Here is a 27,505-nt window from a genome sequence, read left to right as displayed (position 1 = left end):
GTATCATTAAAGTTAACTGCGTTTGTAGCGTGTAGGGTTAACATTTCGTCATTTTTGTTTGTTATTGCTCTCTAATTCTGCAATTCAAAAATTTAAATCTTAGCGGGAGATATTCTTCTTTTTTATTTATCATATATTTTATTACACTCTTTAAACGTGATTTTATACTTTATTTTCAATCGTATTAATGGAGCATTTCGATGACTCAAGTAAGAATAAACTGAAGATATTTAAAGATTATATGTGTAAATAAAATGAATTTATGTTTAGTTACTTACGATGTTTCACAAAAAAAATTTGATTTTCATTTAAATTAGTTCATTCTATGGTAAAAGTTTGCAATAATGTGCCCCTCTTATTTTGTCACTATTTTATGTTCTTACTGAAAACAGAAAATTGAATTACAAGTGGGATTTTCTAATATATAAGAAATTGCGATAAAATTAATAAGAAAATTGAAGATTTCATACATTGTAAAAGCTCCAAGTAAAGGGCCCAGCTTAAAACCGCTAACAAATAAGTCAGTATAAATTACTAATTTAATGTTCTACTTAAGTAATGCTTAATGTGCAGTTTCACTGCATTTACCTATAAATTGAAATTAATGCAGGGTAGATTTCTGCATCGTAATTTGCTGCAGAATAATTGCCAAGCCTTGGCAACTTCTGGGCAGTGGCTCCTTGAGGAACTAAAGAGAAAAAAATCCCCAGCAAACCTCTGTGTACTTCTTTAAAGAAATTTGTTGGTTTAAAATCCACTTGGTGTCTTAGTGGTTGTAGTTGGAGCTACAAATCATGATACAGAAATTTCCCTATTAAGCTGTGCGGGTGTAAGAAATATAGTACATTATATGTTACAGTAGACTTCATAAAATTACTTGAATTTACATGTTTAATATCTATATTTCTCTTTTTCATTGTCTTAGTTCATTATTGTTTCTTCTGTGATATAAATCTTTTTTTAAGAGCATATATTCTTTTACCCTTTAGATGTGACTGATGATTTCATAGCAAAACAGTTTTATGGACCTACACTTCATGCCTCTAGACGGTAACCATATTGAATTTATAACTCTGCATTGTTGCAGAAAACAATATTTTTCAGTGAAATTTTACATTTTTTGTGGAATTGCTTATGGAATTTTCGTTTTGTTGCTCCAAAGATGCTCCAAAACCATGTTTTGCCACTTGCACCACTGCTCATATTGAGTGAAAGGAATTCAGATTTTTTTTTAAATCAAAATGTTTGTTATTTCTAAATCTAAATGAGTGAAAACTGATCTTTATAAATATGTGTAAATTTTTTGATTTGCCTAGTTTGTGGAAGGTTTATAATTATAGGTAACTACATCATATCTCTAGATAGATTTTCTAACTGTGCTCTCTAAAACATTTCCCAGTGCTATGTAAAAATCTAAGGACATGTTTTAAATTTTAAAAAAAAGTGGGAAATTTTTTTTATATTTTATGAGTTTTTGCTCTTTTACGGTGAAGCACACTTAGATAAAATAAAAAACTTTCTGCAAACAGAAAATTTCAATTAAAAAACTTTCTGCATGCATTGATTTACTCTTGTAACTAGTTTCAGTCCTTTCGTCGCCACCTCATTTTGGTGCAATTTTTTGGAAAATGTTTAATTTTTATCAAACTCTATATTAATTCATAATGAAGGGATGAGTTTGGAAAATTACCAGAAAAAGAAGCTGAAAATAGAAATCCAAAAATGTTATTTACAAAAACACTTTTTAAATAATTGAAAACATATCTGAAATTTGAGCAAGAAAAAAAATATATGTAGATGTAGGAAGCATTTATCCACAGAATATTATCAATGTTTTATTAAAAGTATTGATCCGAGTACATTATTTATTTATTTTAATTGCATGGATATGATTCGCAGTGTGAATTTTATATAATCAGTGAAATCTATTTCTCTTCATGCTTAGAGCCAAACAACCTTTCATTGTTAATGCTATTTGGCATTCAATTAACTTTAGCTAAATAAAGGTTATAGCTGCAAGATAAAATTTAGTGTTCTGCATTAAATTTTTTAATTTCTAAGGTGCTCCTTTGAAAGTAAGGAAGGACTGTATAATTTACAGAACTCCTCATTTATGAACGTATAATCAAAAGTATGTACAGTACTTCTAATTATCTGTGCTTGCCTAACTTGTGTAAACATCTTGGGTTCAAAAAATCTCTATTATTTTTTACATGGCCTGCTGGGCATGTTAGTCTATAGGATAATACCTAAATAAAACTTTTGAATGCATATTAATAAAACTTATAATTGTACCTATTATTAATCTATCCATCAAAATGTTATTGACAAAGAAGTATTTTAAGCTAGAATAAACATTGATGGTGTAAATGCAGAGAATTCTTATAACAATGAAGTGGTATAATCAATATTATTAAGCACTATAAGCAAGTGAATGTCTGATATGTGTTCTGAACATTCAGGCAATATAATTACTTAGGTCTTGTAAGCTTAATAATTTTGCATCATCATTTAACTTATGATGTTACTAGTTTAGGTAAATTTATCTAAGTTTTAAAAACAGTAAAGTCTCTTAAGTGACATTTTATGATATTATTTACATGTCTGGCCGAGCAATAGTTATCCATATAAAATAAACTTACAGGCTTTATTTTTAATCCTTTAGGAACTGGAGTGAATCCATTTTACATTTGCGAAAGATTCATAGGGAATTGCAATCTAAACCCATTCCATCAGTCTTTAAATCTAGGTGAAATTTTTTTTAGTATCACTCTGTATTTTTATTTTAACATATCGTTAGATTATTTTTATTACTACATTCTTTTTAGTGTTATTTTGGTAAAATCATAAATTTTTGCATTTTGTAGATTAGAGGGGCCATCTACTTCATGGAAAGTTTTTAAACGTTTAAGTTTGGCTGCTTCTTTTGCTGATTCTGGCACAAAAGTAATTTTTTTATTACTATTAGTTGAATAAATTAATTTTCATTCATTTTATGATTAGTTTATTCATTCTTATGATCAGTTAATTTTTTATTCTTACCCATAATTTCCTATTTTTTTTACCATTGTAACACAAAACAAGCTGAATTTCGGTAATTAGAATAATTTTATGAAATCATGCTATCTTATTTTTTTGACATTCCAGACTTGTTTTGGTTTTGAAAATTCCAACTTAAAAAAGACAAACCATGATACTTGTACTTTTAAAGTAAAATATTAATTTAAGAAATAAATTAAATATTAATAAAATTTATAATAAAATTTTGTTGTTAATAGGGTTCTGTTTTTATATAAATTGTGTTTAACTGATTTTTTAATATTTTTATGGAAAAGAAAGACTGACTATATCACTTACTGTGGTTCATAAATATAAGTTGCCTAATAACAAAAATTGGTTTTCCTCAAGTTCTATTTTTAGAGACAAATGGCTTTACTGGTTAATCTAACCTTTTTTTTACCACAATGTGTTGTGAGCCCTGGTAAAGCCAATGAATAAACTGTTCTTTGCCATCCAAACTTTTGTTTTTAGAAAATGGGTAAAGGTTTCAAAGGAAAGCTCAACTCAAAATTTGTGACCAGTCTAAATCATCTTTGCTTTGTTGGCAAAGTAACCTAATTCATGGTATTGTTTTCATTTTTTTAAATTAATTTTTATATTAAAAAAGAGAATATCAACAGACTGGAAAAATATACATTTTAAAATAAAAATTTAAGGAATAATAATATTCATTCCTTGCGCCTTGTATTATGAATTACTTGAAAGCAGTTTGATGTTATCAAACTGAAATAATTTAAAATTTAATTGAAAAAAAAATGTTTAAATATTTTATTTGTTGTTACAGGATTGTATGATTTTTTCTTTTGAAGAACGTAATGCAGATCATACTGGTCAGAGATTATTTCTTGTTACTCATCCATATCATTTGTGGTTAAATTATAAGTAAGTTATTCTTTGGAAAAAAAATTTCAGAATTGTTAATTTATTAATTGCTTTTTTATAGTTATTTCATAATTCATCTTTTATATATTTTATTCCTAAATCAACCATTTTACAAATAAAGCAAACTGAATTATCTATTATTTTAAAAATTGTATTTACAGTTCCAACCCATTGAAAACAATAAAATTATGTCTATAAACCCATCTTCTTCTTCTTCTTGCTTGAGCTTGTCAGATATGTGGCACCTCTGCACATGTTGCATTTTGTACCATACTCCAAGCCCAATTTTTCCTAGTTCCATTGTCTCGGGTCGCCTACTTTATTAATATAGTCTGACAGTCCCTTAATGGAATTAAGGTGAAGCTCTTTAGGATATGGATTGCCTAAGGTAGTGAGGCGCGTAAGGGCGAGGGCATCACATTCGTATAGGATGTGATGTGCTGATTCTACCTCTTCACGGCATTTCCGACATATTGGTTCTTGTTCGAAAAGTCCCAATCTATGTAGATGTTTCCTGAAATGATAATGCCCAGTGATGAAGCCTACAATTGTTTGAATCTTCAATCTTGGGAGCCTAAGAATTTCAGAAGCAATTTTTGCAGAAGGGCTGCTGATCATGCTTTTAGCATGTTTTTGTCCAGGAGAATTGCGCCAAACTTTGTTCATCTCCTGTTTTTCCCATTTTAGGACAGCCTTCTTTGTAGTCTTCATATTGATTCCACAGAAGGGTTCCGTTCCTATTGGATTGAAAGAGGATCCCTGTTTTGCGAGTTCATCAGCTCTTTCATTACCATCAATTCCCATATGCCCTGGTACCCAAATAAGAATGATTTTATTCCTTTTTGCCAGTTCTATTAGGAGATTCTTGCATTCCAGAACAATTTTTGATTTTACTTGAAATGAGTAAAGAGCCATCAAGGCTGCTTGACTGTCGCTGAAAATAAGAATCCGCTTACCATGGTAGCCTTTCTTAATATTTATCTGCAGACAGTTTACAATAGCAAGTACCTCCGCCTGAAAGACAGTAGCATACTCCCCAAGACCTTCAAAAAGGTTGAATCTTGGTGACAAGCCACAGACACCCAGTCCTGAGAGGTTACCTTTCTTTGATCCATCGGTATACCAGATTAGATCATCATTTTTTGTATCGATCGTGTTGTTATCCCATTCTTCTCTGGTAGGAAAAACTACTTCAAATGGTCTTTCAAACACGTACTTTCTCTCCATGCAGTCAGAAGGCATAAGGAGAGTTGGATGGTAAATTTTCTTAGTAATACTGGTATGACCTCCAGAAGAGGGCTTGTCATACCATTGATATTGCAATTTCATTCTATATGCAGTCATTCTGGCAGAGCTGCACATGAAGATATCTAAAGGAGTCAGGTCCAGAATTGCCTCAAGTGCTCTGGTAGGGGCCGTGGACATTGCACCTGTGATACACAAGCAGGCCAGTCTTTGCAGACTTCCCAGCTTATCCTTCACAGTTTTCTGTTCCACTTTACACCACCATATCACTGAAGCATATGTGAAAGCAGGCCTGACAATTGCTGTGTACATCCAAAACATCATTTTTGGTTGTAATCCCCAGTTTTTACCAAGCATGCGTCTGCACATCATTATGCATTTTTTTGCTTGATTGATTTTGTAATCAACATGTTTATTCCAGGTGAGTTTTTGGTCAAGAATTAAGCCTAAAAATTTCACCTCAGAGGCAATATTGATTTCAACGTTAAAAAGTTTTGGGATAAAAAAGCCTTCCCTTTTTATTTTACGAGTGAATGGTACTAGATTGGTCTTCTGTGGATTTATGTCCAGATTCCTCTCCCTGCACCATTTGCTTACATAACTTAGAGCGTTTTGCATAAGTTGGCAAGTTATGTGAAAATCTTTGCCAAGGATGAGTATGACAATGTCATCCGCATATCCCTGGGTATAGTAGCCTGTATTATTTAGATGTTTGATTAGGCTATTTACAACCAGATTCCAAAGTAATGGTGATAGTACACCTCCTTGTGGACAGCCTCTGGTTGTTTTCTTTTCTAATGTCTCGTTGAAGATATTCATTTGAATGGCTCTATCCATAAGTAGGGACTTAATCCATAAACATAAAGTTTGGTCTATCCCTGTTTCCCTTAAGGCATTAAGGATGGATGGGTGAGAGGTATTATCAAAAGCACCCTGAATATCTAGGAAGGTGGCCAATGCAATTTCCTTTCTCTCCAGGGTGTCTTCAATCTTAGATACTAGCTTGTGTAAGGCTGTCTCTGTAGATTTACCAGGTTGGTAGGCAAACTGTAGATTATGCAAGGGGTTATTGCTACCCAGGTAATCCCTAATATGCCTATCAATAATTTTCTCCATAATTTTGAGAAAGAATGAAGATAAGCTAATTGGTCTGAAAGACTTAGCCTGGTCATAGTTACTTTTGCCAGGTTTAGGAATGTAAACAATCCTGGTCTTTTGCCATAGCTTTGGAATATGTCCCAGTGCCAGACTGGCTCTGTAAATTCTGGTTAACACAGGGATGATAGGATCTCCTGCCTTTTGGATCATTACAGGAATGATTCCATCAGGTCCAGGGCTTTTAAGTGGTTTGAAGGTGGAGATAGCCCACCTGACATTGTTTTGATTGATAACGTTCTTAGCATAGGTCCATTGATTTCTTTGTATTCTTTTTACAGATCCAATGAAATGCTGTCCTTCATTGCTATCCATATCAATGGCTCCTGGAAAGTGAGTTTTGGCCATAACTTCCATTATCTCTTTTCCAGTGGTAGCAAAGTTGCCATCCTCATCCTTTAAGGTGCCAACCATTATGGGTTCATCCCTTCTAAGGATTCTCTGGAGTCTAGCTCCTTCAGAGATAGAATTTACCTCTTCACAGAACTTTCTNAAAAAAAAATCTTTCAATAAGTCAGTACAATATTAATCGCATCTAATTAATTAGATAAAATTAATTAGATGTAGAAAAAATTGAAACAAACATTGCTTTAATTTTTTTGCTTTTAGAATTCGGTTATAGTCAATACTATTTTATTATTTTGATTACTCAACTTCAATATTAATTTTTTCACCTGATTTGTTTCTGTACCTGATATAACTACTATAGTGAAACATTAAATCATACTGTTTTAAACTGATACTTCAAATTCAGTTATCTTGTTTTATAAATTTAATCTTTTTGTCCATTCTTAGCTATTTCTATAAGTTCTGTCTTATTACAGGTTCTGGGTAATCTTTACTAGTAAGCATTTTTGTCTGCAGATCTATACATTTATAACTTTTCGTTATTATCGAAGATTATGCAAATTTATACTTAAACAATTTAAACTTATTAAGAAATGTAAACTTATATTATGAAATTAAGAAAAAAAAATCTACACAGTTTTATTCTATGCATGTAGACTTATTTTATAAACACGAATTTCATCTATTATTATAAATTCATTACACATACATTTATAACGATAAAAATATCTTGCAGAAAGATATTGGTTCTAGTTAGGTTTGTCGCAGAAAGCCAGAAAAAATTCTGCCACAGGGTTAACAAATAAAACATGCTAAATTATCTATTATTTTAAAAATTGTATGCTCAAATCCAACCCATTGAAAACTATAAAATTATGTCTGTAAGCCCATACGAGTAATTGAACAAGTATTGATTTTAAAATAACATTGCAATTCAGAATAATTTTACACTTTAAATTCAAAATAATGTCAAGAACAATGTATGAAAATTATCAATAAAATAAATGCAAAATTTCTAAGAAGAAAGATTAATTTTATTTGCAAAAAAAAAAAAAAGGAGCAAATGAAATTTGGATCAATTAACTTTAATTTGCAATGAAATGTTATCTTGGCTTAAGGAAAAGTTGATAAAGGGAAAGATACTGAAAATTAAGCCAATGTTTGTTAAACTATAGATACTTTGGTTTGCTTAAAAGGGGCTATTTAACTTAGGATAAAGTTGATTGAGGATAAAAAAGTACTGAGAATTAAAAGAAGTCAAACTAAGATAAATTAATATTAATAAAATATTCTTATCAAGAATTTTAAATAATATTGGAAAACAACGAACAGTAATTTTCTCTCCAAGTTATAATTACCGTGTTTTAATAAAAAAACAACTTATTATTCTGTTGTGCATTACTGTATAGATTTTCAAAATGATGGCCCAGCATAGAAAATGTTTAAGAGTTTAACTTACACTGTTGAAGATTAAGGAATGTTGATTTTTATAACAATATCTGATATCCCATTTATCATGATCTGTCCTTTTGTTTTCAAAGTCTGATAACTTCTGACAGACCAATGTGATTACTTTAATTATTGTTTCACACAAATTGCTAGACTACTGTACTTAAGGTTCTGATGAATATAATGTTTAATTATACCTTCCTTACATGATGCTACCATCATCTGCTTTTTGAGATACTGCTATCATGTGGCTTTTGGCTCTTCAGTACTAATTCCCAACTTTCTAATAAAATTGTAGTGCTAAATAAAAAGAAAGTGTTTTTTTTTTTAAAAATATTTTCTTAGTTTATATATTTGATGGGGTACTTGTAAAAAATCGAGGATTACCTAAATTACTGATGCCCCTTCCCCACACACTTTAAGTTTTCTTACATGTTCTATATTTTTTATATGCATGGCTTTATTTTCCATATTAGTTATCGTCGTATATGCTTTTAATCATATATTATGTAAAAGTTTTGATTTTTAAATTCTTCAGTTTTGAAGTACTTGTTTCATTAAAGTAATTAGACTTCTAACTTTGAAATAGGTCTCGACCATCTGATGAGCGATGTACTTATGAAGTTATCAGAGAGAGTAAGTTATTTAAATAGTTTTCTTAGTTTAATGTTATAATGGATTTTTATTTTTTTTTTTTTTTTTATACTTTAAACATTTGAGTTTTATTTTTGACTTTATAAATTAGTTTTAACAATCTTGAATGTAAAAATTCTCATAAAATGCCACTTATCAGTATGAATGTTTAAGCAATGTTTATGTATCAATGTCAATGCTAAGCATGTTATGTATTTATGTATATGATTGTTTATGTATCAATATGAATGAATTTTACTAAACATTTTTGATAAAAATTTTAATAACATTAAAATATATTTATATTTTATTTCATTAATTTAATGCACTTATTAACATATATTGATAAATTTTCTAAAATTTAATGCTCATTGTAATGAACTATGCAATTTTTTAAAAATATGATCCCTAAAACCATTTTTTTTCATTCAGATTTTCCTTGTAAGCTTTACTTTGATTTAGAATTTAACAAAATTTTAAATCCAGCGAAAGATGGCAATGATATGACAAAACTTTTTATCCAGGTATACTATTTAATTAACAAATATATTAAGTAGATATTTTTTTCTGATCATTTCAAAGAAAATTGTATTTATTTAAATAGTTTTTTATATTATCAGCTTCGCTTTTTAGTGTGTCACTGCAGAAATGTCGAATGTTCATGGTATACATCTACAGGAATCAAACTTCTTATGGCTTGACGCTAGGTAAAACTCATTTTTTTAAATTTTATTTTATGAAATATACCATACTTATCAAACGAGTGAACACTACCATGTTTTTCAAAAAATTTCCAAACAGATAATCCAAAACTATATTATGAAGAATTTAGTCTCACTGATCTTATTAAAAAAAACAAAAACAAAAAAACACTTACTTGAGCTGCTACTTACACAACAACAAATATCACTGAGATATCTCTTATACAAAAAAAGGTTTACATTCCCAAATCCATCAGGGATCTCCAGGATATCTTAATATCGATGAAATATCTGTCAGTTATCCAGGGGTTGTAACTGTGTTATGTCTATTGGATATTTGGATATTATGACATCTACATATCCCGGAGACATTTGACAGATATACGTAACTTTCACAGATATCCAGCACATAAAATTGATATCTAAAGAGTTTCTTCCTGATATCAATTTTATATATTATCTGGATATCTTGGAAATTTTCTTATTCAATACTAGAAATATATCTTACTTCTTCTTAAATTACTCTTCTTAAACTGTGCTAAATTTAATGATCTAATATAAAGAGTAAATTTAAATATATGACCTATAACTTTATGAATAAAATTATTTCAAACATTACAGAATGTAAAGTATAAATAATCTTACAATGTTAGATCATTTAATTTAACAGAAATTCAGTTGTTTTGATAATAGTTTTTATCAATTTTAAATTTTCACAAATTATTCATGATTTATAAATATAGAAAAAATACTGGAGAGATATGAAAGTGTGAAATAAAAAGTGCTTATGATAAAAATTCTTTGTATTGAATTGAAGATTTTTCATGAAGTTGATTTTCTTCAGTTAGCAATAAAATTTTTAAAGTTTTTATTCAATTTTGAAAATTATAGTGTGCAGTAATATAAATAGTAATATTAAATTAGTAAATTGGTCTAACAAATGCCTCAAAAGGAGCTCTTATTATGTAAAAGGGTTCTTGATGAATCAATTATTCTGTATGAAGGCAAATTATGTCTTTTTGTTTCCTTACATTAATAATGTCATTTATTTTGAAAACAAGACCAATGAACCTAATTTTGGATTGGTTCTGTGCATTCTGAAATTTCTGGAAAACCAGAGGTGTGCTCAGACTTTTGACAAGGACTGTATTTTCATCAATTTAAAAAAAAATGTAAACATTGTAGAAGATTTTTTATAAACTTAAGTTTTTAGATATTACGAAACAAGATATTATTATTTGTTTATAATTTTGGCAGAATTTGAGATGATGTAAATCAATTTCTGCCCAATCCCCTAAAATAAACAGTGCGCCAAAAGTGTTTCCAAACGTTTGTCAGTGTTAAATTTAGACATTTAAATAGGGACATTTTATTGAGACTTGAATATTTTAAAAAGGTTTAAAATCAAATGTTAAATGTCATCAAGTGCCACCTCCCCCAAAAAACTTGGAAAAAAAATGCATTTTGAGCCCAGATTTTGTGGAAACCATGCGTGAAAGTAGACAGACGATCTCGAACTTTAATACATGTGTAATGTTATATATTGTATGGACTATTCTATGTATATATTATATTATTTTTAAAACAAATACATTACCAAACTTAAAACAAATCGTAAAGAAACAAATTGTTACAAAATCATTGAATGCCACATTCCCCACTACCTTGGAGGGAAAAACTCCATTTTGAGCCCAGATTTTGGGGAAAAGTTACGTGAAAGTAGACAAGCAAACTTGAATTTCTAGTATGCGTCTAATGTAAGATATTATATATACTATATTATACATATATTAAATTTAAAACAAATACATTACCAAACTTAAAACAAAATGTATAGAAACAGATGGTTTAACATTTAATGTAACAAAGTCAAAGAACCACTAAAAAATTTGAGCCCAGATTTAGGAAAAAACTTGCTTGATAGTAGATAGGCGTACTCAATGACCTTTGACTTAGTAATCATTCGTTTCTATACATTTTGTTTAAAGTTTGGTGATGTGTCTGTTTAAAATATGATATATATATATAATAATAGACATTATACAAATTTGAGATCGCCTGCTCACTTTCGTGCAAAGTTTCCAATGTTTGGGGGTTAAATGTAGTTTTTTTTTCTAGTTTTCCAGGGGCACAATGAGATTTAATAGTAAATGACAAAGTTGCCTTTTTGAAACCTCTGCCGCTATTTTTTCTTAATTTACTATACATCAAAAAAATGAGAAATCAATATTCCCTTGCTACAGAAACCAAACTCTGATTTCTGTGTTTAAAATTTTAAGAATTGTTGATATTTTTTGACATGGAACATGCTAACAATTTTTGTGGCCCGATTTTTAAACTGTGGCTTAAGTTTAAATGGGTTAAGCTATAAGGTTGAATTGCATTTTCTGTGTTTTATTTATTTAGTTGTAAAACATAATATATAATACAATTTACTTTATCTTGGAAAAGGATTTAACTTTTCAAGAATCCTACTCTTAAACGAAGAAAAAAAATCAGTTTTCTTTTCTTCTTGTTGAATAAACTGGTTTACCAAATTGAGAAAGAATGAATTCCTCAAATTCAACAGCCTATGAATGAAAGTGTCGGAAATAACTGAATTTTTATCAAATTTAATACATTTAACCAATTTTAAAAATATATTTAGAAAGGTTGAAGAAAGTTAAATGAAAATTTCTGTATTTAAGGCGTAATAATAAATAAATTTGTTTGCATTTCAGTAATTTAATATGTTTATTTTACTTTTCGTTTGTCCCATTTTTTTACTTATTTATTTATTTTTAGCACTGATACTAAGTTTAGCTCTCACTTGATTGTGCAAACACCTGGTGCAGTTTTTCAAAACAATGTTATTGCAGGTTTGTTCAACTATTCACTCTCCTAATAATTTCTCACAACTTTCTTTACACATTTGATCACTTTGAATGGATTTTTTTTATGTGTTAATTAAATTGTTATGCATGAAATGCATTTATGTAATTTATATTATATTAAATTTATTTTGTCAAATGATTTCTATTGTTCTAGTTGCATATAATAAGACAAAAATAGACAGTAATAGACAAAAATTATTACAGTGGAAAGAATCAATATTATTTTGCATTATATCAAATAATTAAAATCCTTAAAAATTTTCCAATTTAGGGGTTTAAAATATTTTCTTGAATGTCAACTGTGTTCAAAATTGTGTCCAATATAACATTTTCCTTGTCATCATGAACACTTATCATTTGTAATTTTAATTTGATCAATTAATTAATTATTTATGATTTTATAAGATAATTCGAGTTCTGATGGAAAGTACTATTTGGATAATAAATTGATTTCTTGTTTTGCTTTATTAAATTTTTATTTAATTCTTAGTTACAGCTTTTATCACTTGGAATTTTTAAAGGGTAAAGAAAGGCTTTTTTTTTGTTGTTTTTTTTTTTTTTNTTTTTTTTTTTTTTTTTTTTTTTTTTTTTTTTTTTTTTTTTTTTTGTTATTTCACTGTCCACAGTAGTTCCTTGTTCTTTTCTTTTTTTTGATTATTCGCAACTATGAAATATTTATTACCTTACACTATTACAAATTTTTCATTTTTCTCTTTAAAAATATTGTAAACTTTTAATTTGAATTTTCTAATTGTAGGTTCTTTTGTGTCATCTTTGTCTCACAAAATAATATCCAAAATAGCAAGCAGTGCCGATTCTGATCAATTATGGCCATCGAGTAGTCAATTGAAATCACTAATTATTCTGAAGGCAGATGAAAAGAAATCATTTTTCTGGGATTCAAGTAATTTAATTTTTTTTTAATATTATGATTATTTTTATTTTGTGATAACAATTATATTGTGCAATAATTACCTTTCTCACCTATTACTTACCATTAAATGGTATTAGTTGCTATTAAAAGTGAAATTTCAGTATTTATTTTATACAAACCAATGCATAAAAGGAATTATTTAGTTGATTGCATATAAGTATGTGAGATTCTGTATAATTATATTAAGATAAAAGTCTTTTCATTTTGTCATAAAATTACTTTCATACTTTTCAAATGGTAATTTTTGAATACATTTCCACATTTCTCTGTTTTTTCCTTTTTTACTTATTTTTAGAATTAATAATTTTGATTGGACTCGCTAATTATTTTTATCATGTTTTTGTTTGTTCATTTTTGAATTAATATGATTATTTGCATTTTCTTATTTTACTGGCTGATGTTTCACTTTTAATGAAGACAAATTTTTGTTTTCTACTTTCTGAAAAGAAAAAGTAGAAATTATTGTTTTAAAATCAAAAATTGTATTTTTTATTTTTTGTGTATTAAAATTGTCGAAAAGGCTTTCTCATATTATGAAAATATGTCATAGTCATATGATACCTTCATTTTTAACTCAGTAGAATATAGAATATTAAAGTGTCATGGAGTAGAAAATACAATTTTACTAGCACAGAGTTGTTCTAGTTATAAATTGTGATAAATTTCTGCTCAGATTTGCTGAAATCGTATAAATTAATCAAAATGAAAACTAGTTGTGAAATAATAAAAAGTCAACAAATTATTGAAAATTTTAATTTATATTTTGGCTCTATAATGAGTGATATGTGCTGATTAAGTTATTCTATTAATCAAATAAATAACAAAAATCCTTGAGTGATGTGAAATTAAAAAAAAAAGATATAGATTACTGTTCTATAGTTTAAAATAAGGTATTTATTTTTTCTCTCATTCAAAGCCCATCAGTTCCCATAAAGTAATATCTATACATTTCATAAATATTTCTCATGCATGTTAGTTTTATAGCTTAATAGTTCAAAGCCAACCTGCTTCCTTAAAGTAAAATCTATATATTTTGTTAATATTTCTACACCATTTTAATTTCGTAGTGTAATGATTCAAAGCCATATATTCTCATAATGTAAGATCTATATATACTTTATCAATATTTCTTATCCATTTAATAGTTCAAAGCTCTTCTGTTACCGTAAAGTAAGATGTGTATACTTCATTAATATTTCTCAATCATTTTAACTTCATTGCTTAATAATTCAAAGCCCAACTATTCCCTTTGAGTATTCCATTTTTTCTTCCTATATACTTCATCATTTCTCTGATTTTTTTTTCGTCTTCCATATACTTCCAAAATATCTCTCAACTCTTTTAATTTCATGACTTAATAGTTTTACCTCTTTATCTATTTCACATGTAATAGTGTAATATGTACTATTTTGTATCATATATTTTCTGTTTCATAATGAGTTTATATGGATAATTATGTTTATAAAATTATATTTGTTTAATGTTATTACAAAGATGAATGAAATCTTAATGAAGCTTAGTTTAAAATGCTATATTTTTTTTAAACCTATGTCTTTTGTGCTCATAAAAAATATTTGGTTAAAATGAATTTGCTAAACTTTTAATTAGATTTTTATAGCATTTTAAATTTATGTTTCAAAGATATCAAAATCATAAAATGTATTTGATGTTTATAAATATAGCAAATTTCTTATTATTTAACATATGATTATACATTCCTTTCTGTTTTCTACCTTCAAACAAAAAAGGTAAACATTGTTTGTAACTTTATTCAAATTTTTTGAAAACCCATGTTATGATTTTCTATACTCAACAACAACAACACTGTTGACATGGGGTTCACAATTACTCTTTTTAAGTTGTGAGAATATGAAACTCAATTTGTAACTCATAAATTAAAGCGTAACAAGTGAGATGTGGATGTACGTGGAATTTGTTAATCTTAAAACTCAATATCAAAATGTAGCACTGAAAAGTAATTATTAGCCAACTAATAGTATTTTTATGGCCTAATCCTGTGTTGCGTTAAGAAATATATAAATTTGTTTACCATTTTTTTTAAACTCTCTTTAACTACCTCTAATAAACTGCCGAAATAAAATAACTCATTTTATTTTTAAAAGTAAGAGTGTATTTTATTTGTAGGTGTCTATACAAAAAATCGAAATTTTCGATTATTCTTGTCCACAAAGCTTGGCAAAAGGGCTCCTTTAGTGGTATCAAAATATAATCAGTATGTGCCAGCTAAAGATGTAACACGAAGAGAGTTTGAGGAACTAATGTTCTGTGATTCCCTTGTTACATATTTCAGGTATTGTTTTTTGTAAACTTTAATATTTAAGTACTTTATCAATCACACACACCACTTAACACTGTGCCTTAAAAGGGCATATATCGGTTAATGGTTAAGGCTGGAAGACATGACAGATAGAAAAAAGAGAAAAAGTAGAAGAAAAAATAACAAATATAAAATTTAAAGAAATAATGCAAAAAAAAAGAAAAGATTTTTCTAGTTAGGGTATTTTGATTAGAAAGTATTGAGGGCTAATTGTTCAAGCTAAGTAATGGTTGGTGCTCACCATTACGTAGTTTTATAATTTTTTCATGAAAATTACATCAGAATTTCCTCGTATTCTTTGAGAAAATTAATTAGGTTTGTTGCCTTCTATTTCAACTTTGGATTCTTATTGATAAATCTCTTTCAGGCTATGAGGAATTCTAGCTTTGGTTGTTTAAAGTGGTAGGATGTGGTAAGCAGACATTCTATTGCATAGTGCAGGGATGGCGAACCAATGGCACGCGAAAAAATATTTTGGGCACGCTACCGATCACAATTGTTATTGCTCTATGAATTATCAATACCCAAATGTTATTACACTATGAAGCATATGTAACAATTAAATAATAATTATCAAAAAACAAACAAAATAATAAACCATTATTAATAAAAAAATTGACAATTAATTGTAAAAGAACAATTAATAACCATGAAAAACAAGCTAACAATAAATAACTATCAAAAAAAAATTAACAGTCCTGCTGAAACTAACATCTTACAACCTAATATAAGTTATTTATCATCTAATTTGCAACAACAGAACACTGATGCTACTTTAAGTTGAATTGCGCGTATAACTGAGACATTGCAAAAAGAATTTTTTTCAATGTAAATAAAGAGTTTTGAGTTGATAGTATTTGTTATTATTATTTTCACAATAATCACGAGGTCAAAATTATTTGGCGGCACGTCTATGACCTCATTAAACAATTTTTTAGAAAAAATGGCACGTTGGTGTATAAAGGTTCGCCAACCCTCGCATAGTGCCACACTGTTCCTGCTCCACCACAGATGGCACATGTGTTGTCAGTAGCCAGGCCGAACGATGAGAGGCTTTAAAAGATGAGAAGACGTTTATTTGCTTGAGATTTTTAACATTATCTAAAAAAAGCTTTTTCTAATTTAACTTGCAACTCTATAAATAAATCATTGATAACATCGTCTTTTGTGCACTTACATAAAGTTATTATAGAGATTGTCAGAAAGAGTTCTCCAAATAGGAGCCCTACACAAATATTTGAATTCATTTTGATCTACCTATTTGTTTTGTTAATATTTTTTTCTTATGTTTCCATACATGACCTTTTCATCATTTGGTGGAGATGTTTGAGGTTTTGATTGTCTCTCCTAAAAGTATTCTTCAATACCAAGCTTATGGGAAAAATTTTGTGCCTTCCAAACGTGGTCATAAATTAAGGGGATCTCTTCTGAAGGTTTCACTGTACTTGCAATTATGAGTTCAAAATGTGATTTGTAATATATTTAGTATTTGGTTTATTAATTTAGTAGCATTTATAAAATTTGATTATGATATCTTAACAGTTATTTATATAGTTATCAAATAAGGTTTCGCAAAACTCATTTGAGAAAAATACTGATGGATTACAATTATTTTTAAGAAATGCGATAAATTTATTATTTTTTTTTTTTTCAATTGTTGCTTTCTAGTTATCACACATTCAAGATTGTTTTATTAAATTGCTTGGAAATTAATGCTATCATTCAAACTAGATCGCAGAAAACAACATTTATTTCTCTCTGTGTGGTTTTTACCATGTTTTTTTCCCACTATGGAAGAAACTTGCTCTCCTTGTTTTAAAATATACTCTAAAAGTTAATGTTTGACTTTGTTCATTTTCACATTTAATTTATAAATCTTATTTTATAATTTTTGGTAGTATTAATATGAAATACAGTATTTTTTGGCGTGGAATCTGAAATATTCTTCAGATTAGTTTCATATTAAGTTACAATATTTCAAACAATACATAGATACATAGCCAGCAACTCTACTGGATTTTTTCCAGTTTCTCCTGGTCTACTGGTTTGATAAAAATTCTGGTTCTTGTACATTTTAGAAAATTCTCCAAAATTGTGTAAGCTTCCTAAAAAATGCCTATTGAAATAGAATTTTTGATTATTGCTTACTTGAATATTAAAATAAGCCTCATTTATAGAAACTAGTTTAAAAAATTTTTTGTCCTAATATGTTCAGTTTATTTTTATTCACAGCTCCCTTTTTAAACTAATTTAAAAATATTTTAACTATCTTTGATAAATTAAATGCTTATTGGTGTTCAAAATTATCAGTAAACATAATACATAACACTTCATGTCCATCATAGCTGGAAAATATTGCTGTTTTTCTATTTTGATGACTATAAAAATCCCTAAAATTCCCTATGCATAAAATATTTAGTACTTTATGCAACAATTAACATGAAAGTTATATTATTTCATAAAATCGACTGGATTTTTTTCCTACCCATGTTGGCAGTTATATATATATATATATANGCATTTTCATACTTTTCTTTCAAAGCTAGAGTAACAATGAAATGGATAATCAAATCAGAAATATTCTTTAGAAATGACAAATTATGCTAGATTTTTAAGATATTTCAAAAAATGGTCTTGATGTATGAAATTGTTTTGTTTTCTTTGTTCAATACTTCTTAAAGACCTTTGTCATTGATTTGAATTTCCCCATATCAGAGGGGAATTTTTCTGCTTTTGGGGAGAATTCCATCTTTTCATCAATTTAATAAAATTAAATGTTCTGTTTGTTTTTTTTCTTCAAAAAAAGTACTTTTTTAAACTCCCTCAAAAAAGATTAATTTGAAATGCTTTTTCTTATCTATATAAACACAAATCTAAATTACAGGATTTAAAATCACACATTGCAATCCATATTCACGTGATTTAAAATTGCTCATCTTGTTCTGTATTCATGCGATTTTAAGATTTCACATTGCAATTCATATTCATGCAATTTAAAATCACACATCGTGACTTATATTCAAGTGATTTAAAAATCTTATTCTGGGATTTGTGTTTATAGAATTTAAAAATTGCTCATCAAAACTCTTATTTATGTGATTTAAAAATCTCGTCATAATTCATATTCACCGGTTTAAAAAACACTCATCAAGATTCAAGCAAGTTGAACAAAAATTTGTGCTTTGACATTTTTTTATTAAAGCGTTAATGATATTTTATGGATATATGATTCACACACACACTTTTTTCTTGCTCAGACTTCAGGTATTTTTACCATTAAAATGTGTTTTTTACACATGATTTTTAGATTTCTATTTTTAACTTTTTTGTTTTTTACCAAACTCATCTCTGTCATATCCCAAATAAAAATATCTGTAACTGTCATTACCATATCCTCAGACTAAATTACCTTGTTTTGTAAGTATTATGATAGTAACGTTTTTAATGTTAAGCCTATTTAAGTCTGAATTGTAACATGAATGTAGCACATTCAATATTTATTCAGAGTATAGAGCTCTTTTTAAATAATTCACCAAATTTTTATTTTTTAGTTATGTATATCCATAATACAGAAATGCAAATTTCAGAAATATGAATCAAATATTAAAATATGATGATTAAATTTTTGAAATAATCTTTAATTTTTTTTAAGAAGAAAAAAAACTAAATGAAGTAAAAGGATTAGTTTCATTAATCTTAAACATGATAATTCTCTCAAGTCAAACAAAGAAAAACATTATCTTCTATATTTTCAACTTTACTAGCATGGAGCTTTGTTCAGTTTCTTTCCTTGTTAATGTTTTAAAAATTGTTATTGTAATCACAAAACTGGCATTTTTTTCTTTTAAATAGGCAAAAAACATGTTTTTATTATTTTACTTTTCAGGAAAAACGTACAGAATTTACGAGTTTTGTCCAGTTCAGATAGTTTCATGATGGAAGCTTCTTCAAGAGAAGGCCTTTCATTTAAATCTCGAAGCAGTAATTTTGGTAAATATAAATTTTGACTTTTAAAGTGCAAATGCAAACTGCATAGATTTTGACTGTGCTTTGATTATAATGCTTAAAAAAACCATTTTTACAACAGCCTGCAGTGGTCCAGAGAGTTTAAGACTCCACAATTTCATAACCAACAACATAATGGTGGTCAATATTTGCACCCAAGCCACTTTTACTTTTAAGATAAGTTGGTACCAATTAATCTGAAGCTCAGTGGGCTGCTAGCCCGCACTGGATCATTATACTTATTATTTTGTTATATAGATCTAAGTGTTTTTGATAACTTAGTTAAAATCTTAGTGTAAAATTTAAAAAATTGTAATAAAAATAAGGAAGAAATTAAGAAGTGTATTTTTTCTGTATTTGTTTTCTAGATCATTTTTGATGTATTCCAATGAATATTTCCGCATATAAATATCTTTCCAAATAAGTTATACAATATACTTATCTAAATTTATTTGATAAAACCTTTTATCTGAAATTATTCATTAAGTTAAAATTGATAGTTAAACTATTTCTTAATAATTTCTACGATACATGGGAACTAAAAACCATTTATGATTTTAAAGTTTATATTAGGATCTTAGAACAGTATTTTGTGGCTAAAATAACATTGAATATAAATAAAAAAAATTTAGGCATAAATTTACGACTTTTGGCTATGGTATTTGATTTCTAGTATTGAATGGCACTGATAAGATTTGCCTGGCTAAAATTTTGTTAATTATTATATAAAAATAGTGTGTGGATTTTATCTCTCGTTTTTATTTTATTTTTAACTTACTGGCATGAATTGATTATGTATAATCAATTGATACCAATAAGTTAGAAATTAAGATACACCACAATTTAAAGTGTGTAACTGATGTTTTGAAAAGACTTGAGTACCATCAGGTAAAAAACAAGGAGAAACTTTGTGAATATGGTAAATAAATTTCTCTCTTCTTTTTTTTTTTAAATTATAAAAAATTTAAACTTTTTACCAATTTTTTCCTACATAGTTATAATTTTTTTTTTTTTATATTTTCAAAAATAATGTCTACTGTGTTATTTTTCTGTTATTTTATGATATTTGTGAATTTTTAGGATTATCAAACAATGGCCCATCTCCTTTCCCTGAAATTGATGATTTTGTTTTGAGTCAAGTAAATGATCATAGAATAACAGGTTTTATTCGTAAATGGTCTTACATTGAAAAAGAAGAAATTTTAGTTTATGAGATAGGAAACTACAGGTATTGCTCTAATATTGGTCGCCATCATAAAAGTAATAATATAATGTAAGTATCTCTTTCAATTTCATAACTCTGTATTTTATTTTAATATTATGAAATTAATCAAAATAGATTATCAACTGCATGATCTAAAATAAGAAGGCTATCTTAAGAAAATATGCAGTTTGGGAAATATTTGTTTTCTTTTTGACTAGCGAGAAGAAATTCTTCACATTTTTTTAAGAAAAACATGTAGTACTTATTGAAGAATTTGCTATTATTCTTCTCTTTTTTTTAATAAATATTCATGAGCTAACTGTGAAATTTATAGTTTTAGGTCTCAAAAGATAGATTTTGTTTTATCGTGTATTTTGAAATAAAACTTATGTCTTGCATCAAATATTACTACTTTATATGTATTTAATTTTATACATAATTGATAACTAATGAGACTTAGATAAAGATGAAAAACTTTCTGTGACTGCAAAATCTGAATTGAGAAATATTCTGCAACCAATTTTTTGACACTTGCAATTAGTTTCAACCCTTTCATTGTCACCTAATTTTGTCAAAATTTATTCCAAAAATACTGATTTTTTTCTCGGTGTTTTATGTTTTATAAAACGTTATGTTGATTATTATGCATACCAACTTATATTTCTTTAAATTTAGTAGTTTTTTGAATATATATAACTAGTTATTAACTTATCTCTTTTACCTTATACTTGACTTTCTTTATATATCCAAAATCTAAGTCACTCAGAAACTTTTCGGTACTAGCATTTAATAAATACTACTATAATATTCACTTTTCAATTATTTTGTACTTAATAATCTTGTTTTTTTTATTATATATAATAGTACAAAAAATTATATTGAGTGTAGGGTAGAACGGGGGAAAATATTGAGTGAGGAAAAATTTATTATTATTTTTTAATGATGAGCAGTATTAAAACGTTTTCCACAACGATGAAAAATTTTCTGTAAACAGAAAGAGCAGTGTTTGTTTATATTATGCATATTTATATTTTAAGTATAAATTAAAATTCTAAGCTTGTAAAATTCCTATTTATTTCTCATGCTTCATAAATTTTATCATTGATCACAATTTATTTCTTGCACTACTGTACTGTTATTTGTTTCAGGCTGATTGTTGATTTAAGAAAAAAACACTATTACCAAAAGTGCCATGATCCTGAATGCCGAGCTGAAAATTACAAATCAGTCGGTATGTTATAATTTATATACAATAGTATAATACTTATATGTAAATTAAATTTCACTTAAAGGTTTTAATGATTTTTGAGTCATATGTTTAAAACATTTTATTCATTATTATGTATATGGATATTTCTTGTATGTGGCACCATAAACTCTGGTATTTCTCTGTCTATTCTTTGCCACACTATACTTATGCAATTTGTTAAGTTGTCATAAGTAATAATTTAAGTTGTGTAAAAATGTTAATTATACGTTAAGTATTTTTTAAGATTCATTTTGTTAGATTGTCTTTTCTTAAGTAATAATTTAAGCAGTGTTGAATAGTTAGTTATATGTCAAGTATTTATTTAGAATAATTTTGCATTTTTATAGAAATAAAGACTTGTTTATGAAATAATAAATTGTTTAAAAAAAAAAAAATTTTTTTTACCTTTTCTAAAAATGGAGGAGAAATTTTAAACATAAATGATGCTATGGTGCCTTATACTGCCACATAACAATTATTGGTGAGGGAACTTGCCTTTTCCAAGCAAAATCATATATGTATTGAATGATACTCAAGTTATGATTAGAGATATGTGGGAGAAAGTAGTGCAGCACATAATGAATGAGTTTTTTATTTTATCTCACGACAGAGATCAAAATATTTTTATATATCTCAGCCTACCATGCTTAAATGTCCCTACATATCGTGGTTTTTGGTGATTTAATGGCTGCTGGTCGAATTTTAAACTCTTGCTGAAATTTAAAATGCATAAAGAATTTTGACAATATCGCGGGCATTTCTTAAAAGTCGCTAAAATTATAATCAAAGTACTTCCATGTGGGCAACAGCCGGATGGTAAAAAAAATTGGTAATATAATATTTAAAACTAATTAAGTTGTTAGAATTGAAAGAAGGGTTAAAAAATTAGAATATTTAAATTCAATTGTGCTGTACATTCGGCTTGGTTACCATCAAAGTCTATATGTTGTACAAGATAATTTTGAAAGTTGACCTAGCTGGTCACCAAAGGGGATTTGTTTATAGACATACTTAAAACATCTAAGAGTAAAATGTAAAATAAAATGAATATTCCTGAAAGTAAGTCGTTTGTATTGCAATTTTTATTTAGTATTTCTTTTAAAAAAAGAGATTTTTGAAATACAGCGTATGTTATGAATTCTTTTTTGAATTAATATCAAGAGTTTTTTAATTGATTATGAATAATAAGTTATAAACTGAAATAAAATGCATAACTTTAACAAAAACTTAATGTTTTTTTCTACAAATTTTAATTAATTTTAAGGGATTATTATTATTGAGTTAAAGTTTTATTTTACGTAATTCTCTGCTTTAATTTGTCACATCAACTAGTGATAAACTAATTAAAATATCCACTTATGACCCACAGTACTTTTTTTCATTAAACAGCACGGCTATGAAAAATACCTGATTTATTAACTGCTTCTGGAGGAGTGGTTAATAATTAATTGGTTAAGATACAGTAACACTTTTGCTAAATATGCCTATTTTCAGTTAGTGATGCACTTCCAATTTCATTAGTATTGAGAAAACTGTTCACGTTGCTTTATCTGAAAAAAAGTTGTTTAAAAAAAAAGTACAAAAATATGAATTGATATTTAAAATTATGTATTGATAAGATAATAATCTATTTTTAAAAAAATCATCTAAGCTTCTTTTCTATAAGTTTTAAGAGCTTTCATTTTTTTAAAAAAATCTCTTTTTAGCTATATCACTTCCTTTATCATTGTATCTACCTGAAGACTTCTTTGACGTGGAATGTTTTTCACAATTAAAATCGGAACAAACTGAAACATTATCAAATTCAGAGAATAGTGAAAAGAAAGAAGATAGGAAAGTTGAAAATTTCAATGATATATTGGTTGAAGATTCGTTTTTTGAAGACAGTTTCCCTTTCACTCAGTTAAATCCAGCTATTAAGGAGGATTCAGTTAACACTGAAACTTATGCACCAGTTCAACATGTTATGGAGGATTCAAACTCATTACAAGATATAAATTTTGATGATGCTTCAATAAATGATTTTGAAAGTGATGATATGACAGAAAGAACTGGTATGTCTGCTCTTATTTGTATAATAAAAGTTTCTCCAATATATATATATACAGTCAAACCCCGTTATAGTGAACCTTCAAGGGACCAAAGTTTTGGTTCATTATAACCGGGAGTTCACTATATCAGTACTGCAAACAATTTTAACTAATTTTTCCGAACTGCCCCCTTTTATAACACATTATTAAAATAAATCACCAATAAAAAGAAATACAAAAATGATTAAACAATATGTAGTAACAAAAAATATGTTGATTTTCATTTTTTATTACTCGTTGTCTTGCGTACAAAAAATTTAGGGATGGGAAACTGAGATAGAAGAAGCAAACAAAACAAAAAAATGCTTATAGTACATTTCACTCAATAGATGGTTTTAAAAATCGGTATATGTATTTTATGTAGAAATTACAAAATTACCAAAAAATGAAGGAAAAAATCAGTCGAAGACAAAAAAGTTCACAATAACCAATTTCCTCTTTTCTTTTGGTTCACTACTTCCACAAAAAAAATAATATTATATGCGTATAGCAAGGCACGGGAACGAACATTTTGTTCACTATAACCGAGAGTTCACTATAGCGGGGTTTGACGGTATATATATATATATACACAGTCGAACTCGTTTATAACGAGCTCTGATTTAACGAGAACTCGGATTTACCGAGGGAAACGAGAATATTTGGTTGGATCAATGTTAAGTCTATGGAACAGAAGTCGCTTTTAACGAACAAGACCCGGTTTTAGGGAGCAATATTTTTCTGTCTTGCAATCTTTTTTTCAAAATGATAAGAAATGCGCGCAAAATAAAAAAAAAACCGCGAACTGAAACTTCAAAGTAAGCTGACAAACTACTATTTTAAATATGTAGATTAATGAAAAAAATAAATGTTTTGGTAAGAATCTTTTCCTTTATTTTTCTTTCTGTTTATTGCTTAATTCCTTTAAGACTGTAGCGCAACTAGAAATTTTTTGCTGGTTGAGGGGGGGATAGTTGTCATTAAAATAAGAAAAGTATTTAATTAAATTAAGTAAGTAAGTATAAATTAAATTTTATGTAAACTCAATAATTTGACCTCCAAACCCTCCCCCCCCTCTTCTGGTTGCACGCCTGCCTTAAGGACCCGTTTATTACGAGCACTCGGATTTAATGAGTACATGTTATGGTCCCTTTGTGCTCGTTATTAACGAGTTCGACTGTAATAATAATAATATATATTGTATGTATAATGTAATAAAAATATAATGAATAATATATATATAAATATAATAATAATGTATAAAAAATATTTTTTTTAAATACTTTTGAAAAATATTTTTAATAATTTTCTTCTCTTGTCATTATTTTTTATTATTTTCCATCTTTTCTCAATATTTTAACTTCAATATTTTAATATCAAAATCTATAAGCTACCAATGTGCAGCATTGCAGGACAAAGATTTATTTATAGGTTTCTCTGATGAGGATTAATTTATTTCTTCTCTCACGACGTATGATTTTTTTTACCGTTTCAGACTTGCTTAATATCTCCACATAGGTAGCAATGTTTATCTTTATTTAATAGTCTATCAAGAAATTGGGTAAACTGTACATTAAGGTTTTTTCCCCGTAAGTTTCTGCATTGGCTTCAGGAAAATGTAATTTCTGCATATTTATGACTTGATGTTTCTCTGTGTGATATATTTTTGGATGTTATGTAAATGTCCAATTCTTGTGCTAATTCAGCATGATTAAATCAATCGTCTCCTTAACGACTTAAAATATGATGGGCGATCTCTTTTCTTAATGTCTCAATTATTTTAGCATATGTGATTAAGTTTCTTAACGCTTTGTGTCAACTTAACGTAATTTTCAATAATACTCAAAATGCAAATTTTTTAGACTAGCAAATTGAATATTTATTGTTCCACAATTTATAACTTGTCTAACTACAGTGTCACCTGTAGATAATTTCCTTGCTCAGCAAAATTCACTGTCTTTTGCGACAAAACCGTAATGGTATTCAAAAGAGTTTATTTTAAAATAATACTATCCCCTCCAAGGGAATGTCAAATAGTTTCTTTAAAGCTACAACTACTTCAGGAGAGTAAAAATAAAATTAATTGCCATTGCATACATTTGCATTTGCACCCTGTATCCCTTTCACAGAATATCAAAGACGTAAAAAATTCATAAAATGCTCTGAGTTTTTAAAATCTCCGATGCGAGCGCTCATAATTTATAGTAATGCATGGGGTTAAGGGGGGAGGCAAGCTTCTGTTGTTATATATTTTTTTTCACAAGCAGGTTTTTTGAAGTCAAATATGGAAGACAAATGTCTGTTTCAGTTTTATTTCTACCTTATGTTAACCCACCCTAAATATCTACCCATGTTATAAGATTTTTACTAAATGAACCAAATTTACTTCTAATTTTTGACATTCATAAAAATTGAGAAATAAACTCCCTTCAAACTTCATTCACTTACTTTAAATAAGCTTCTTTTTTTTCAGATTCCAAAGCACCGGAAAATAACAATGTCTATCTTAATAGCGCCATTGATGAAAATTTTTTTAATGAAGATACAAATGAATTATCTAAGGAAAATTCAAATTCAGATTTAACCTCTGATGAAGATGAAATCATAACGGCTGAAGCAGCTGCGATGTTAGAATGCTCATTTACTTGTGAAGACATCATGTCAGAAGAAACCATATTTTAAATATTTATTCAATTTATGATGAAAAGTATAGGAATTAATATTCAGCCGAATGAGAACATAGCACAATTATATGTTTTTAAATGACTGAAAATAATACCATTCAATTTTATGTACTTAATATATTGCATGAAATTTCTCTATCATGCAATTCTGTCACCACAGCTTCATTGTAAACTAAATTAAATTTTTTTATTGAAGCTGTTTTTTAAAAATGACAACATTAGTGTCAATGATAAATTTTATGCAAGTTTATGTTTATTCTAATTATCCTTCTTCAAATATAAAGTTTTTATCAGTAATTTTTAAGGTTACAATATAGAATAGTGTGCCCCCTGGATTGAGCTTTGTAACTTGGAGCTTTTACTGTATATGAAATCTTTTCTATTGTTTGTGTTTTGAATTCTTATTGTTAGAAAATTTCACTTTTAAGTTTTTCACTTTTGTTTTATTTTAAAATTTCACTTTTATATTTTTAATATAATATCATTGTTGAGATATTATACCACTATTTTTATTTATGAATTTGAAATGGATTTGTTTTAATCCCATGTTATCAGAGTATATATTTGTACATTAATATATTTTTATTTGTACATAATTCATATTTTTATAACTTTTATGGAACTTTTGTAAACAATTGAAATGCTTTAAATTATTAAATTTTTTTTGTTATCAGTA

The 27,505-nt window shown here is 27.5% G+C and overlaps 1 protein-coding gene across 3 annotated transcripts; it reads left to right on the top strand.

Moving 5' to 3' along the window:
- The first annotated feature begins 14 nt into the window (after positions 1-14).
- Positions 15-27,505, top strand: LOC107438307 (DNA-directed primase/polymerase protein). 3 transcript variants are annotated; one of them, XM_016050566.3, is made up of 16 exons: positions 15-209; positions 990-1,050; positions 2,666-2,749; positions 2,868-2,946; positions 3,845-3,942; positions 8,729-8,775; positions 9,205-9,296; positions 9,406-9,479; positions 12,258-12,331; positions 13,104-13,250; positions 15,426-15,591; positions 19,505-19,608; positions 20,704-20,896; positions 21,976-22,058; positions 23,783-24,130; positions 26,619-27,505. In XM_016050566.3, exons 1-16 carry the CDS (start codon positions 188-190, stop codon positions 26,825-26,827), a joined length of 1,881 nt encoding a protein of 626 aa, XP_015906052.2. In that variant the 5' UTR covers positions 15-187; the 3' UTR covers positions 26,828-27,505. The 3 variants fall into 3 exon arrangements, with proteins under 3 accessions (XP_015906052.2, XP_071034604.1, XP_071034605.1); XM_071178503.1 differs by lacking the exons at positions 2,666-2,749; positions 2,868-2,946 and having other exon boundaries at positions 136-209; XM_071178504.1 differs by lacking the exons at positions 15-209; positions 990-1,050; positions 2,868-2,946.

The sequence above is a fragment of the Parasteatoda tepidariorum genome, chromosome 3, assembly GCF_043381705.1.
Source record: "Parasteatoda tepidariorum isolate YZ-2023 chromosome 3, CAS_Ptep_4.0, whole genome shotgun sequence".
In the NCBI taxonomy this organism is placed as follows: Eukaryota; Metazoa; Arthropoda; class Arachnida; order Araneae; family Theridiidae; genus Parasteatoda; species Parasteatoda tepidariorum.
Note: the sequence above shows the minus strand (reverse complement) of the source record. Positions and strands in the feature narration are given on the sequence as shown.

Coding starts and splice junctions, on each gene's coding strand:
- LOC107438307 (XM_016050566.3), top strand. CDS start 188: ATGGAGCATTTCGATGACTCAA. Junction 9,297..9,405: donor TGACAAAACTTTTTATCCAG/GTATACTATTTA, acceptor TTCGCTTTTTAG/TGTGTCACTGCAGAAATGTC. Junction 22,059..23,782: donor TGAAAATTACAAATCAGTCG/GTATGTTATAAT, acceptor ATCTCTTTTTAG/CTATATCACTTCCTTTATCA.